The 17,383-nt window shown below is 39.7% G+C and overlaps 1 protein-coding gene across 3 annotated transcripts in view; it reads right to left on the bottom strand.

Annotated features, from left to right (window-relative positions):
* The window catches only part of LOC109922379 (metal transporter CNNM2-like), a 183,171-nt gene that overhangs the window by 41,249 nt on the left and 124,539 nt on the right, over positions 1 to 17,383 (bottom strand). For all 3 annotated transcript variants that reach the window (XM_048609111.1, XM_048609110.1, XM_048609112.1), the window contains exons 3-4: positions 17,086 to 17,223; positions 2,378 to 2,547 (exon numbers count right to left, since the gene is read on the bottom strand). In XM_048609111.1, coding sequence (XP_048465068.1) covers positions 2,378 to 2,547; positions 17,086 to 17,223 — 308 coding nt within the window. The remainder of the gene's footprint in view (positions 1 to 2,377; positions 2,548 to 17,085; positions 17,224 to 17,383) is intronic.

The raw sequence follows: 17,383 nt of genomic DNA on the forward strand, positions 1-17,383 counted from the left end.
CAAAATCCTATAACTCTCCTCTTAACAGCGTTGAGAGTGTACCTACTGGGATGCACCAGTTAAAGGCAGCAGTTCAAGGGTAATTATGGATGGGCAAGTATAATTATTTAGACAAGGGATGATAATGTAGTTCAAAGTCTTCAGCAAATTATGTTCAAAATTTAGACTATGCAAAATTGAAGCCTGTGGTATTGAAGAGACAGCAGATACAAAACTGGTTAAGTAACAGAAAGCAACTGATGTTTTTGATAGATATTAATGGCGTAGTTAAAAACAGAACATTATTTCAAAGTTTGCAAATGACACAGTTCTGAGACATAATAAACAATGAGGACAGCAATAAATTTTAAGGACAGACCAGTGAAATGGTAAATGTAATTTAACTGAAACATTTTGGCAAAAACAATAAGAGGCAATATACGAGGATTAGGGTAGTGAGGATTATGAAAGTTTCAGAATTCACCATCAATATTCCGTTAAAACGATGATAATTTTGGAAATCCACATTTACAGAACAAAACAGCAATCCAGAAGTTGGTATCACTGATTTCATGCTTCGCCAGAGAGTGCACTGTTTAAGTAACCTGCCATTCTGCGATCACTGGGAATGTGCTCTCCTCTACAGTGGGGAGGGGGGAGACAGAAGGCAGAGTGGTGAGCTCTCTGGGGAAGACCTATATTTTGTCCGCAAAAATGATCCCGAGCTTCCTGTTGCTTGCAACTTCAACATACCACCATGTTCCCTGGCCAACATCTGTCTCAGGCTTGCTGCAGTACTCCAAAGTTCAGCGCAAGCTCGAAGAACAATGAATCATTTTCCGCTTGGGGACTGTGCAGCCTTCGGGGCTCAATATAGAGTTCGATAATTTTAGAGCTGGAGTACCTTCTTCTATGTCCTTACACCAAGCCCCAAACACCAGGCCTGGTCATCATCTGGGTTGTTACCACAACCATCCCATTGTCAGCTTTAATGGTCCCCATTAGCAGCTGTTGATTCCCCCAAGCTGACCTTTACCCATTCCTCTATCTGTCCAACTGTTGTTCACTCTCTGTGGGCTTCATCTCCACCTATCTTTTACTTCTCCCCACTCCCCCACCCCTTCTGAAGCATATACACCAACCTTTTCCTAGCTGTAATCAGCTATAAAGATGGGTCACTGGATACAAACCATTAACTCTGCTTTCTGTCCACAGATGCTGCCAGACCTGCTGAGTTCTCACAACAATTTCTGTTTTAATTGCTGATTTCCAGCATCCTCAGTTTTTTGTTTTTATTTATGAACACATTACGTAATTTTAAAGGGAGTCCACATCTTTGAAGTTGGGCAGACATGTTGAAAGGGTTATTCAAAAACATGACCTTGGCATTTTTATGTAGAGACACCGAATACATGAGTTTATGCTCTTTATTAAACATTGGTTAGGCTTCAATTGGAGTATAATATTCAATCTTGAGTACCTTATTTTAGGAAGGACGTTAATATCTTAAGAGATGGTGTAGGTGAGATTGACTAGAAATAGTATCAGAGATAAGCAGCAGCAGTCATTTGAAGGGAGCTGGTTTGCTCCAGGGAGCACAGATTTTTTTTAATGGGTCATGAGTGACAGGGTTGAAGTGGTGATCAAAAACATGAATTACTGTAAAAGAGTACATTAGGAGAAATGATTTCCAATGACAAAGGAGTTTATAAATAGATAAAAGAATTAGAAACAACTCGAGGAAACATTTTCACACTACAAGTTCCTGTGTTTCAAAATCCAGCCAGAAAGATTGGTGGAAGCTGTTTCAACAGTAAAATTCAAGAAGTTGGACACAAACTGCAAGTTCTCTTCCTAATCAATTCTTACCAATTGCCTGACAGTATCTGTGAAGAGAGAAATAGAGTTAACATTTCAAGTCCAATGTGACTTCTTCAGAACTAAAGAGTCATAACAATCATGAAATGTGATCTCTGTTTCTCTCTCCAAAGGCGCTGCCAGACCTGCTGAGTTTCTTCAGCATTCTCTGTCTTCATTTCAGGTTTCCAGCATCCGGATTGTTTGGCTCTTTTTTTTGAAACCAATAGCCTCTTGCTTCTATTCAAATTATAGTACCTTCTGAATTAAGATAGAAGGCATTATTTTTATGACGAAGCATAATCAAAATTTATCAATTAACATGTCCGTTATAACCCACTATATTGTAATTCTATACATCTCACATAATAAAGTCCTACATAACATCTCTCAGGATATGAAAATAAAAAAACTGGCGCTCCAGCTATAACATTACTCAAAAAAATTTCGTCACAGTGAACATTAACTGCAATTGTATACCTGTAAATGGATTTCTAGAACATACTATGTTTGTACAAAATTCTTAGGATTAAAAACACACCTGTAAAACAAGGATAAAATAGTCTACAGGTTTGTTCCGATAGAAGAGGTAATGTTCTGGGGCTTTTTTATTTCTTTCATCAAACTTCATTTCCTGAATAACATTAGGATGTTTGAGCAGCCTCAGTAAGATCTTCTCTGACATCTGTGTTGGGCTGAATGGCTCCACTTCTGAAATCATGAACAGAAACATCAGTATATTCAAGCGACCCAAGCCTTCTACTAGAATCAATAACGACCATCACTAAAGTTCAGGTAGGACAAAAATAGCCAAGTAAAAAAATTATACTTAAAAGTGATCCCGTGGCACCTATTCAAATCCATAGGACCTGCTACAAAGACTTCTTTCTGAGAAATTATTTAATTCTTATAGTTTTAAAATGAAGTCGACTCACTATGTTGGTGCTGAAGAGTCAGGCAATGTGATAAGTAAAAGTCTGCTTTCAAATTAGCACTACTTCCTGATGGACTGTAGGTTTTTTTAAAATTCTCGCAAAGGATATGGGAATTGCTGGCAAGGCCAACATTTGTTACACCTCCTTAACTTGCCTTGGACTGACTGGCTTGTTAGATCGTTCATCGTCATACAGTTTTACAGCAAGAAGAGTCACCCTTAGCCCATCAAGTCCACTTTGATTATCAACCAACTATCTACTTTAATCCCATTTTCCAGCACTTGGCTTGTGGCCTTGTATGCTACGGTGTTTCAAGTGTTCACCTAGATACTACTTAAATGCAAAAATCAAAATCCATCACCATGAACTTCTCAGGATTAAATTCCATTTTCTAATGTTCTGCCCATCTGACCAGCCCATCTATATCATCCTGTCGTTTAAGGTTATGCCTCTCGCTATTTACCAAGTACCACTTGTCACGTCATCGCCAAACTTATAATCAAGTCTCATATATTCATGTCTAGATCATTAATGTGCCCTACAAACAACAAGGTACCTTAGCAACAAACCTTATGGTATGCCACTGGACAGAGGCTTCCAGTCAAAAATAATCTGTGACCATCACCCTTCGCCTCTTACCAGTAAGCTAATTTTAGATGTAATATGCTAAACAGCCCCGAATCCCTTGGGTTCTTATCAAGAGTTTTCCTGAAATCCATGTAGGCTACAGCATATATATTACATTTTTTTAAACATAGCTAGTCATCTCAAAAACTGAATCAAGCTGTCAGACTTGATCTCCCTTTGATAAAACCAAGATGCCTATCCTCATGTCATCTTTTCTCCAAAGTGGAGATTAATTCTATCCCTGCAATCTCCTCCCTCAGCAGCCTGGGATACATCTCATTTAGGCGTCAGGATGTACCCAATTTTATGCCTGTTAAAACTACTAATATCTCCTCCATCTCAATTGTAGTTTGTTCAAGTATATCACAGCTCCCCCCCACCCCCATTTCTGCACCTACATTGCATCTATATTCATTATAGAGAAAGGACAAAGTGTTCATTTAAATCCTCATCTACATCTTCCAGCTCCACACAAACATTGTCACTTTGGTCCTTCGTGGGTCCTACACTTTCCTGGTTTGTTCTTGCCCCTATTTATACTCCTAAAATGCCATGAGACTTCCCTTTATCTTACCCACCAGCGTTTGTCATTGCCCCTCTTTGCCTTCCTTTTTATTTATTGAACCCCTGCACTTTTTATACATTTCTATGTTTTTGTTGTTTTGAGCCCTCAGTATCTACCATAAGTTTCCCTTTTTTAGTTTATTCAATCCTGTATATTTCTCAACATCCAGACTTGTTGGTTCACTCTCCCCTTTCACCTTTACAGGAAAATGTTGGCCTTGTACTCACTATTTCCTTTTTGAAAGACTCAAACTGCCCTAACATAGATTTTCCTACAAGTAGCTGCGTCCAGGCCACTTCAGCAAAATACTGTTTTATATTGAAATTCGTCTTCGTCCAATTCAGAAACTTCTTTCTGGTCAATCTTTGTCCTTTTCCACAATTACTCTAAATTTTGTTAAGTTATGGTTAGTATCATTGAAATGCTCCCCTTCTGACACTTCTACCACTTGTCTGCCTTCCTTCCCTAAAATCAAGTGTAGCACCACCCTTCTGTTGGCTTAAATGTTCTCCTAGATACATTTTTAAGAATTTCACCTCTCTTTCACACTCCATTTGTCCCAGTTAATATTGAGAAGTTGAAATCTTCTACTATTGTTATCATATTATTTTTACATTTCTCTGATATTTGCTATGCTCACTCGTTGACTGTTTGGGTCTATGTAGTACACTCTCAACAATCTGATTGCCCCTCAATTGAGAAACCATTTAAAATATAATCTACCTAGGAGCAGTAAATGAACCCTTGATTAATATTGAGACACCGCCTACTCATTTATTCACCTCTCTGTCTTGCTGAAGATTTTCCTGAAATACTGAGCTGCTGCCCTGTCCCTCCCTCAACCATGACTCCATGACAGAAAAGATACATCATACTAAGTTAATCAGCATCCTCAACTCATCTACCTTATTTGCAAGACTTCTTGCATTAAAGTAAATGCCATGTAGCCTTGCCATGTTCCCTTGTGCCTTAACTTGATGCCTTAAATTGACTATATACGCTTGACTCTCCAGACTGACTTCGGTCTCTTCTTTATTTATTCCTTAATCACCCACTATTGTATCACAACTCTACATCCCTTCCCTTTGTTAAATCAATTTAAACCCTGTCCAACAGGGGCAAATCAAGGATCTCAGTCCCGTTTTGCCTCAGTTGCAACCCAGATTTGTACATGTCTGCCTTCCCCAGTAATGAAACAAGTGATCCATGAATCTAAAGGCCTCCCTGCTGCACCTGCTCTTCAACTATATATTCACCTGCTCTATTTGCACCCTCCCTCTTCAGATTGCCCTGTAGCTGTTCAGTTAAATCCTCGCCCTAGGCAACATGCCATCCTGGAGTTAAAACTAACTCAGAGGTAGTAAGAACTGCCAATGCTGGAGTCAGAGATAACACAGCGTGGAGCTGGAGGAATACAGTAGGCCAGGCAGCATCAGGGGAGCAGGAAAGTTGACACTTCGACTCGGGACACCATTTCTTTTCTGGAAAGGAGAAGGGTCCTGACCCAAAGCGTCAACTTTCCTGCTCTTCTGATACTGCCTGGCCTGCTGTATTCCTCCAGCTCCACACTGTGTTATCCTGGAGTTAAGTCGGTCTTTACAGAAATGCCTGTCAGCACCCTTCATTATTGAGTTCTCTTATCACTATTGTTCTTCCTGTCCTTCTCCTCCTTCCTCGAGCAGCTGAACACTCCCCAGAGGCAATTTCACTCTCGGCGTTTTCCAACACAGAATAACTGTTCTGGAGTGAGATGTACTCTGGGGCTTTCCTGACTATCTACCTGCCTGCCTCCCTTCTTCTGATTGGTGGTCACCTGTTCCTTCCCTGACTGCAATTCCTGAAAACGTGAGGGATGACCATGTGTAAAAACGTGGTTTTCACATAACACAGCCTCTTGGATGCACTGAAGTGCGTCCTGGCAATGCTCAAGCTCTCTCTCTCTTATTCACAGTTCCAGAAAATTTCCTCACAGATATGGAATATTTCCTCACAGATCCGGAAGGTAAGTGAAAGGCACCCAGGTCTTTGCCTGTCTTTGTTCAATATCCCAGAATATGCTGCACACAGGTCTAACTTTTCTTGGGCTCCTTTTTTTTTTTTTGAGTGGAAAGGACCCATTGCTGTGGGCCTGGAGTCACATACAAGTCAGGTAACGATGGCAGATTTCCTTCCCTGAAGGACTTAGTGAACCAGATGTGTTTTTACAACAAATCAGTAGTAGTCACATCTTCAGATGAGCTTTTAGAATCTGATTGTTATTGAGTTCAAATTTAACCATATTCCATAGTGGGATTCAAACCATTAGCTTGGATGCTCTGGATTACCCTTCCAATAACACTACCACTGTGCCACCAGCTCCAAATGAAGCCCATTGATTTGATTCAGAGTTAATTGAATAAAAACCTCTGCCGCAATTGACAGTAAAATATGCCATCAGACAGACCAGTGACTTCTGTAAATACCAATAAAGGAAAATTGCAATTCCCTCTCCAACCAAGATATGTCATAAATCTTTTGTTTCTTATTTACTTCTGTCAATTTTCTCATCTTCAAAAGAATTTGAAATCCTGAGAAGAGTCATACTGGACTGAAACATAAAACTCTGTTTCCTTCCTCCACAGATTCTGCCAGACCTGCTGCGTATCTCTACCATTCTCGAAGTTTGTTTCAAATTCTTTACTTGGTAAGGATTAACAGTTACCGACTGCCATCTAATATTTCTTCAAAATGCCCATACATTTCTGTGCTGAGTTTGTTATTCAATTGCAACAACCAAGTAGAATGTAACCTTCTCTGGACATCCACAAGCGTGAGAGACTGACACATGCACAGCAATTGTAACTGGATAATAACTTTCATGGGAATCCTTGCCAATATTTCATTCCTTAGCCTAGGGCAAAAAAAGTTACCTGCAGCATTTACATATAAATTACATATTACCTCAGCAGTCATGAAAAACATTTTGCTTAAAAGCACTGTGAAACTTGAAATATTAAAAGAACAATTTAATCTATCCGGATAAAGGTAGACAATTAAGTTACAGCTCCCATTATAGAAATAGCTACAGTCCCACAGGTTTGAGCAAAATCAAGATGTGGAGGTGCTGGTACTGGGCATTTTTTTCCAGCAAGCAGTAGCAGTGTTCATCATAAGACCAATTCACAGAATTGAAACACAAAAATTAGCACAGTAAAACATTGCTTAAATACATTTAGATAGTACCTAAAGCTAAAATATGTCATAATTCAAACAAATGATCTACTGTGCTCACTGAGTTAATTGAAGTGGTGTTATCATTGTTACACTTGTTAAAAATGTTGCGGAAGTTTGCTGTTTCCAGACTTTTACAATAATGCAGACTCTACCAAAGTTCATGTTGAATACTTTAAAGAGTACTTATATTTTGATCCAACCAGGTTCATTGTCTGCATCAGGAAACGGAAATCTGAATACAAACTAGGTGGTAGAACAAGATCAGTCATCGTCCATAAATCTGGGAACCCTGTCTCAATTATGTTAGCAGTAATAAGTTTGCTGTCGATGCTTATAAAAATATTAACAATAAGTAACCTGGTCAAGTACATTGCACAAGCAATGAACTGAGCCTCCCTCACAGTGAAGGCCAGGGTCATACTGTTGCTGTGTAGGATACATTGCATCAGCATGGTGTTGAGCTTCATTGTTGGACCAAATTTAGCAAATCTTATTCTGCACAGTGTTCTTTTTGTACTCCATGCAGAAAGCACTATTCCAATTTCTTACCAACCAGTGTACCAGAAGTAAAATTATATTTATGTCATACTGTGCTATTCGCAGATGAAGTGTTGGACTAAGTTTCAGGAAGTTGTGCAATACTTTAAATTTATTCACTGTGGAGACTTCAGGGAGAGACTGTTAACTAACTCAGTGTCGGAAGCAGGTGATTTTTTATTTTTTTGAAAAAAGGTTAATTTGCTAATTTCCTGAAGACATATAGGGGGCTGTGTTCTTGAACCACTATTGTCCATATAATGAAGGTGTTCCCATAATGCTATTAGATAGAGAATTTAGTTGTTTTATACAACTTGCTAGGGCACTTTAAGAGAGTGGTCAAATGCCAACCACATTTACATAGGTCAGGGTGGACAGAGCTAGCAGAATCCTTTTCTTAAACAGGAAATATCAGTGAATCAATTGGGTTTTTAAGGCAATTCACAAATTCACTGTCATTTTTACTGCCAGATTTTTTTTTATTTCCAGAGTTCTTTATTAATTGAATTGAAACTCTTAAACTGTCATAGCATATCTTTAAACTGTTTCCCTTCAACTCATTATATTTCTTTCCAGATAACTGTCAGAAGTTTTTAAAAAAAGTATAACTTGCCCTAAACAACAGTACTGAAGTAGCTTTATGCTGCTGCAGGAATAATTTGTGCTATCCTTTGGGTGGGAACGTTTTCAATGTTATACAGTATATACAGTAGTAATCTAATTTCCCAAAGATAGTCCTCACCTTGTGATACAAAAATTCACTCCAGACTGCACATTTTTAAATGGAAGCTGCAATGTACATATACAATCAGGGAAAAGAGCAATCCCAACTACTAGGAACCAAGAACAAAGTTAGTTTTCAAATTAATCCTTAACAAACTATGCACAACACTTAATGGACAGTTAAAATCAGTGGGGGGGGGAAAGAAAAAGCAACATAAATAATGTACATTTGCAAGGCATCTTCAACGTAGAGCACATTCCAAGGTTTGTCCTAGTTAGGTGCAGGAACCTGAATTCTGGGCCAGGCTGGAGATGGTTAGGAGGAGAAGGTTGAAGAGATACATTTAAATATGTTTTTGAAAGATAAAAGGGGGAGAAGTTGAAAACATTTAGTGAGGATATTGCAAAGCATACAAACCAGCCTGCCAATTTCAGAAATAATGAGGCAGGCATCAAAATCCAGGTTATGGTCATGGAAGACAATTTGATGTGTTGTGGTGGTTAAGTGGGAAAGGCAATCCAGATCAATGAGGTTTTTGCACAGACAGGATATAGTGCAGGGCGAGGTGAACGTGGAACACCTTTGTATAAGTAGGATTTCATGGAGAATACAGGAAAACAAAATACTGGATTACTCTAGGACCCAAATACTATTTGTTGATTGGAGCTGACTAGAATTGGTTTTTGCTGTACTAGAGAGAAGCTGGCTGTTGGGTGCGTCCCTGGTAATTGGTTAGGGTCTTTCATTCTTAAACTTTTACACTCTATATGAATTGGTGTTAAAGTTAATCAAGATATGAAAAGCAATGTACTTAAGCAAATAATAACTAAATAATGGGGAGATGATGGCCTAGTGGTATTATCGCTGTACTGTTAATCCAGAGACCCAGGTAATGCCCTGGGAGCCAGGTTCAAATCCTACCACAGCACATGGTTCTATAAACATCTGGAATAAAGAGTCTAATGATGACCATGAATCCATTGTCAATAGTCGGAAAAACACATGTGGTTCACTAAGGTTCTTTAGAGAAGGAAACTGCCATCCTTACCTGGTCTGGCCTACATGTGACTCCAGACCCACAGCCATGTGGTTGACTCTTAACAGCCCTCTGGGCAATTAGGGATGGACAATAAATGCTGACCTAATCAGAGACGCCACATTCTTTGACTAAATAAAAACAAAACACTCAATGAGGATGGCTGTTCAGGTAATGTGTCTAGGCTACAACATGTGGGAGCTCCTGGCTACCATTACAATCCATGACAAATGTGTGCACTACATCAGAGAATCAGAGTCATACAGCACAGAAACACGCCCTTTGGTCCAACTCATCCATGCCAACCAGAAATCCTAAACTACTGATCTAGTCCCATTTGGCCCATATCCCCCTAAACCCTTCCTATTCATGTATCCATCCAAATGTCTTTTAAATGTTTTAATACTATCTGCCTCCTCTGGCAGCTTGTTCCATACATGTACCACCTTCTGCATGAAAATGTTGCCCCTCAGGTCCCTTTGAAATCTTTCTCCTCTCACTTTGAACTTGTGCCCTGTAGTTTTGGATACCCCTACCCTGCAAAAATGACTTTGGCTACTCATCCTATCCATGCCCCTCATGATTTTATAAACCTCTATAAAGGTCACCCTCATCCTATGACACTCCAGGGAAAAAGAAACCTATTCAGCCTCTCCCTACAGCTCAAACCTTCCAATCCTGGCAACATCCTTGTAAATCTTTTCTGAACCCTTTCAAGTTTAACTACATCTTTCCTATAGCAAGGACGCCAGAATTGAACGCGGTATTCTAAAAGTGGCCGATGTTCTGTACAGCCACAGCATAATGCCCCAATCCTTTACTTAATGCACTGACCAATGAAGGCATCAAGTGTTTAATGTTTGACCAGCTTCTGCTCAGAGTTTGTGAGCCAAAGACCAAACTACAGACCCGAGATGCATCTGGGAAGGGAAACGTTATCTGGATTCTTGACACCAAGAGAAAGTTACATGACTTGGGATAGGGTTTTCTGATTTGTTCAGTCAGGGTTTGAGCAATGCAAAGGAACAAAGAAAACAGGAGTTCTGCCTCTGCAATGTCCAGGAGGTTTGAAGTTCCCTCAGCCTGTTTGGATGACAGCAGGGGTCACATGTGGACTGTGCAAACTCACCGTGGCACTGGAAGCCATTCAAGTGGAGGAAGCTACAAGGAATGAAGTAGTAGTTGATAGTCCAGTGAGGGAGATTGACACTGTTCTTAAACGAAGAGTGAGTGTCCAAATGGATGTGTTGCCTGCCCAGTGCCAGAACATGGGAAATCTGCTCAGGGTCAAAAATGAAACTGAACCATGTTAGGGGTGGGGGTAATTTGCTCTTTGGAGGATTGGTGGAGAAATAATGGGTCATATGGCCTCTTTCTGCACTGCAGGGATTGTGTGACAAGTGGAGTACAGCAGGATCTGTGCTGGGCCTCAACATTTTACAATTTAAATCAATAAGTGAGATGAGGAGAGCAAAGTATAGTAGTCAAATTCACAGATGTACCAAGATGGGTAGGAAAGCATAAAGACAGAGTCATACAGCACAGAAACAGACCTCTCGGTCCAACTTGCCCACGCCAACCAGGTTTCCTAAACTGAGCTAGTCCCGTTTGCTTGTATTTGGTCCATATCCCTCCAAACCCTTCCTATTCATGAAACTGCCCAAATGTCTTCTAAATGTTTTAATTGTACCCACAGCTACCACTTCCTCTTAGATTTCATCCCATACACACACTATCCTCTATGTGAAAATGCTGCTCCTCTTGCCCCTTTTAAATTTTCCCTTCTCATCTTAAACCTATTCGCTCTAGCTCTGGACTACCCTACCCTTGGAAAAGGACCTTGGCTGTTTACCTTATCTTTGCCCCTCTATGAACTTATTATAAACCACTGTAAGGTCACCCCTCAGCCTCCGACGCTCCAGGAAGAATAGTCCCAGTGCAGCCTCTCCTCGTAACTCAAACTCTCCAGCCCCAGTAACGTCTTTGTAAATTTTTTCTGTACACTTTCTAGTTTAATAACATCCTTCCTATAGCAGGGCGACTAGAACTGTACGCAGTATTCTAGAAGTGGCCTCACCAATGTCTTGTAAGGCCGCAACATGATGTCCTAAATCCTGTACTCATGACCAATGTAGGCAGGCATGCCAAACACCTTCTTCACCACCCGGTCTACCTGTGATGCCGCTTTCAAGGAATGATGAACCTGCACCCCGGTTCCCTCTGTTCAACAACTCTCTCCAGGGCCCTACCATTAACTATGTAAGTCTTACACTGGTTTGCCTTACCAAAATGCAACACCTCACATTTATCTAGACTAAACTCCATCTTCCGTTTTTGGTCCATTGGCCCATCTGATAAAGATCTCACTGTACTCTTAGATAACCTTCTTCACAGTCCACTGTACCACCAATTTTGGTGTAATCCGCAAGCTTACTAACCACACCTCCTATATTCTCATCCAAATTGTTGATATGAATGACAAACAACAGTGGACCCAGAACCGATCCTTGTGGCACACAGCTGGTCACAGGCCTCCAGTTTGAATAACAATCCTCTACCACCACCCTTTATTTTACCATTAAGCCAATTTTGTATCCAATGGCTGTCACTGGATCCCATGTGATCTAACCTTACTAATCAGTATACCATGTGGGAACTTGTCAAAGGCCTTCCTAAAATCCATGTAGACAATATCTACCGTTCTGCCTTCATCTACCTTCTTGGTAACCTCTTCAAATAATTCAATCAAATTTGAGAGTCATGATTTTTCAATGCACAATGCCATACTAATTATCCCTAATTAGTCCTTGCCTTCTAAATGCATGTAAATCCTCTTTCTCAGAATCCTCTCCAACAACTTACCCACCATTGACATCAAACTCGGCGGTCTATTGTTCCCTGGCTTTTCCCATGTGTGAAGACATAAGAAAGTGGCAAACGGCTATAGATAGGTTGAGCAAGTGGGCAAAAATCTGACAGATGGAACACAATGTAGGAAAACACGAAGCTGTTCACTTTGGTGGGAAGAATAAAAAAAACAAAAGTATTACTTAAATGGTGAACAACTCAGAATTCTGAGGGATTTAGGTGATCTGATGCATATGTGGATTGAGCAGGTGACTCACAAGGATGGAGTGGATAGACTAGGCTAGTTTCTACTGGACTTAGAAGACCAAGGGGTGACTTAATTGAAATATAAAAATTCTGGATGGTCTTGACAAGATGGAAATGGAAAGACTGTTTCCTCTTGTGAGTCGGTCCAAAACTAGGTGGAACTGTTTTAAAATTAAGAGTTGCTCTTTCAGAACAGGAGATGAGAAGAATTTTGTTTTCTCCGAGGGCTTGCGGCTCTCTGTTGGGTTCTGCAGGACTCCGTGCCAGGGCCCTTGCTCTTGTGGTGTCCATCATTAATCTAGACTTAAACATAGGGGATATAATCAGGTAACTTACAGATGACACAAATATTAGTAAGGTGGTAAACAGTGAGGAGGTGGACGACAGGTGGATAGCAATGGACTGCTCAGAGGCAAATGAAATGCAACTTTGGAAAATGTGAGGTAATCCCCTTGGGGGAAGGCTAATAAAGGAATACACTAAATGGTCAGACCGTGGCAAGTGCTGAAGATCAGAGCGACCTTGGTGTGCATATTTACAGAACCCTGAAAGTAGCAGGGAAGATAGATAAGGTGGTTAAGCCTTTATTAGTTAAGGCATAGAATACAAGAGCAGCAAGGTTACGCTGCAACTGTATGGTCGTAACAGGAGTACTATGTACAGTTCTGGTCACATTTATAGGAAAAATATGATGGCATCCAAGGGGATTTAATCAACTTTCCTACACTGCAGAGTGAAGCTATGAGGAAAGACTGCAGGTCATTTTCCGTGGAGCAATGTAGGTTGAGCAATAACCTCATTGAGGTGTATAAGATTATGAGAGGCATAGATAGGGTGAAAAGGAATGCACTTTTTTCAATCGTAGAGGGGTCAATAACCAGGGAGGCATAGGTTTAAGGTAAGAGGAAGCAGACTAGGAGGAAAGTGATTTACTTTTCCACCTAGAAGGTGATGGGAGTCTGGTACTCTGCCTGAAAGAGTAATCAAATCAAACTCACCTGACATTTAAGTAGTACTTAGATATTCACTTATGCTGCCATAGCTTCCAACACTATGGCCAAAGAGCTGGAAAACAGGATTAGTGTAATCAATCTTTGTTGACTGGTACATATATGATGGGTTGAGTGTACTCCTCCTGTGCCGTAAATGTCTAAGGCTCCCGAAGCCAAATTTCTATTCTTCAATTTGCCTTTTGGTTAACACGTATCACTCAAATTCTGTAGAACCTCCCCAGGGAAAATCAACATGCATCATAAAGCAGTCTGCCAGATTTCCCTTTGCAATACCAGTAGAACAATGCATTAAGTTTAAATTAGAATAAACAACCTATTTTCAAGGAGACAGATCTAACAGAAATACCATACCCTCAATGCAGCATTTAACACAAACATATTTGTTAAATTTCCAAAACTTCCCTCAATGTCACCAGCTTCTTTATGTGGTTTTAACAATACCAAGCTTTGAGACATTCCACTCTGCAAAAAATGCAGCATTTTTTTTCAACTGATTTACATTCCCTGTAGTATGTTGCAAAAGGAGCCAAGATGATCATCAAGATCATTTCTCCTGCAATTAATCAACATACATGAACGTTTTGATTACTTGATCACTCTATTTCTCTTTAAAACCCTGAGCCACTATTCTGGCTTTAGCCTTAATGCCATCAGGAAGCACTTTTACTGTGCATATCCATCTGTATGATAAGGCTGTTGTTCCCTATCTGGTAACTCAATGTACACATAAAATTATTTCCAGCTCTCGATGAACTCTTTTGTTTTATTAACTTATCTTCTAACTTGCTTGGAGACACTAAAGCTTTTCAATCATAAGGACGTTTACTTCTCATAGTATTCCCAGTTTCTTCCATAGTCCTGATTCTTGTCAAACAGTAACCTCCACTTGCTCTCTTGTTCTGGACTACTCTATAAAGATCTCCCAAACCTGTGATCAGAATTCTTTTCACAAGTTCACAATCCCTTCTTAGAGTCATGTTCACTTCCGGTCCACTTTCAGAAACTGCACTGTACTGTGTTTTCTGGCCTTCCAAGTCTTCTTTTATCATTTTGCCAAAACATCAAGCTTTTTTTTTTATTGCTGTCCCTAGTTGTCCTTGAGAAGGTGCTGGTGAGATGCCTTCTTTAACAACTGCAGTCCATGTGACCCAAAATGGTATCAAGGAGGGAATTCCAGGACTGTGACCCAGCAACGGTGAAAGCGCAGTAATTTATTTCCAAGGCAGGATGGTGAGTAGCTTGGAAGAGAACTAGCAGAGGGTGTTCCCATGTATCTGCTGCCCTTGTCCTTCTAGATGGAAGTGATTGTGGGTTCAGAAGGTGCTGTCTGAGGATCTTTGGTGAATTTAAGCAGTGCATCTTGTAGATAGTACACATTACGGCTACTGAGTGTCAGTGGTGGAGGGAGTGGATGCTGGTGGATGTGATGCCAATCAAGTGGGCTGCTTTGTCCTGGATGGTGTCAAGTTTCTTGAGTGTTGTTGGAGCTGCATTCACCCAGGGAAATGGGGAGTATTCTATCACACTCCTGATTCGTGCCTTGTAGATAGTGGACAGGCTTTGGGGAGTCAGGAGCTAAGTTACTCCTAACCTGTGAAAAGACGGATGGGCAAACTGCCAATGTGGCTAAAAGATAAGTAGCCTCTTTTCCTTTAAACTTCTCTTCCCCGATTTCAATAACACCTCCTTAATATTTTGATTAGAGAACTTAACTCGTTAAAAAGTTGCAATAATATCCAGATTGCATAAACAGTAAATCCACTGACTTCCCAAAAATATGTTCCAAATTCAGTTTCATGTAAGCCTTTATCATTGATGGTCTGGTCAACTGTAAGGATATTTCACTCCACACTACACCTGTGTTGCTAAAGTAGCTTACCCCAGTTATTCTACAGACAGTCACCACTCCTTTTAGTGTTTTCAGCACGTTGTCATCCCCAAACCTGAAGCATGTAGAATCTCAAATTCCTGAACATTACTTTGGTCCTCACTATTGAAAGGAATCTAATTTTAACATTTTAAACATCTACTCTGCACACAGTGGATATTTATCCAGTGTTGAACACAATGCAATTGAATAAGTCTGTGGTTAAAATACTTATTATTGAAGGTTCGTGTAATCAGTACAATTCACTCTGCCTGATCAGTATATTCTCCTGATTTTTCCACGTCATTCCTAATTTCAAAAATTTTCTTATTCCATTTTAGGACAAGTCATTGCATAATGGTATTGGCATCTCTGGAGGTTTATATTCTTTTGTTACAATTCCCCAATTTCTGTTGTCTGTTACATTTGCCAACAGTATGGGTATCCTCACACTTCTTTTAGTTATAATTCTCCTTTCATATTGACCCTTTTGGCTTACATATAGACAGCCTCATATTGACACCACCACTTTTTAAAATTCAGTAGTGGGATATGGGCATGAATTCACATGAATAAGGTGGTAGTGAGCTGCACTCTTGAACCACTGCAGTCCCTTGGGTGAAGGAACACCTACAGAGCAGTTAGGAACCACTTTCCAGTATTTTAACCCTGCTACAGAGAAGGACCAGCAATCTAGTTACAAGTTTCATTCATCTGAATCTCAATTTACTGCTGAATGTCCCATTTGAGCCACAAAGACTGCTGGGAATGTGTTTTTTTTGTTGATTGCTGACATGTGTTCCAAAACCATGTCTGTTTCTGAAAATCTAATCCAGTTAATACTGGAGTATATCTATGTTCACCAGTTTAGCACAGTCCAAAACTTTAAAGGTTAAGCTATAAATCTCCAAAAAGATTTTATTCAATCTTAAATTGTTAAATTCTATTATATATTCTTCTGTGGAATAGCCATCCAGGTTTCTATATTTTATCAAAGTCTGACATGCTTTCAGCAAGTCTTCTTTATAAATCACATCCATAGATGTTACTAGATTATCCAAACCTTCCTCAGTGTTTTCTTCTTGTCTCCCTAGTTCTGATCCTTCTAGTCAAAAGTAGCAAGTGTAAGGTCATAGATTGCATTTTCTTTTGTAAGGACTAACCCACATAAATATATCTACTTCCATTGATCATTAGGCTTGGTTTGAAGAAACATCAATAGAAAGTTGAATACTGACATTTTACATCTGATTGCAGCCATTTTTCTCCAAAGTAACTCGAAGTATAACATTCTGTCTGGAAAGATCTTAGTTTCCAATATTCACCTTTAGGCAACCATCCTCAGCCACCAATGTAAACTCTAATCCAAGCTATTTGGTGAAACAGAAATCAAGATATTTCTTTGTGGATAGAGTTTATTGATTATTCAGTCTTGCAGGTCCTTCCACACACCAGCTGCCTCCCCCTTATTCTACTCAATTAAATTAACTAGCTCCAATCACCTACTTAATTACTTGCTATATTAACAATTGAAAAAGAGAGAAAAGAGAATGCTGAAGTGAATACTAGAATTAGTGTTCATTCCAATATATTTTTGTAATTGATGCCATGAACTTGCCTGTTGCTAGGAAACGATGAGTTGCTAGTAGCAGCTGTGGCGAAATCTTCACCTTCATTTCATTATCTGTCGGTTTGAAGGCTGAAAAATCCTGTTTCCTTTCCCGGTGTGTAATTTTCTTTTTGGTTCGATTATCAGCTTATAAATGTGAAAAACATTTTGAAGAAGGGAAATGGATGGAAATTAAAAATACCTTAATTAGAACATCAAAAATATCAAACAGATTCTAAAAACACTCAGCTAAGAAACTGCTTTAGAAGATGTGACTTTGTTTTCTGAAAGTAATCTGCTGCTATGC

This window comes from Rhincodon typus, chromosome 20, assembly GCF_021869965.1.
Source record: "Rhincodon typus isolate 14 chromosome 20, sRhiTyp1.1, whole genome shotgun sequence".
Classification (NCBI taxonomy): Eukaryota; Metazoa; Chordata; class Chondrichthyes; order Orectolobiformes; family Rhincodontidae; genus Rhincodon; species Rhincodon typus.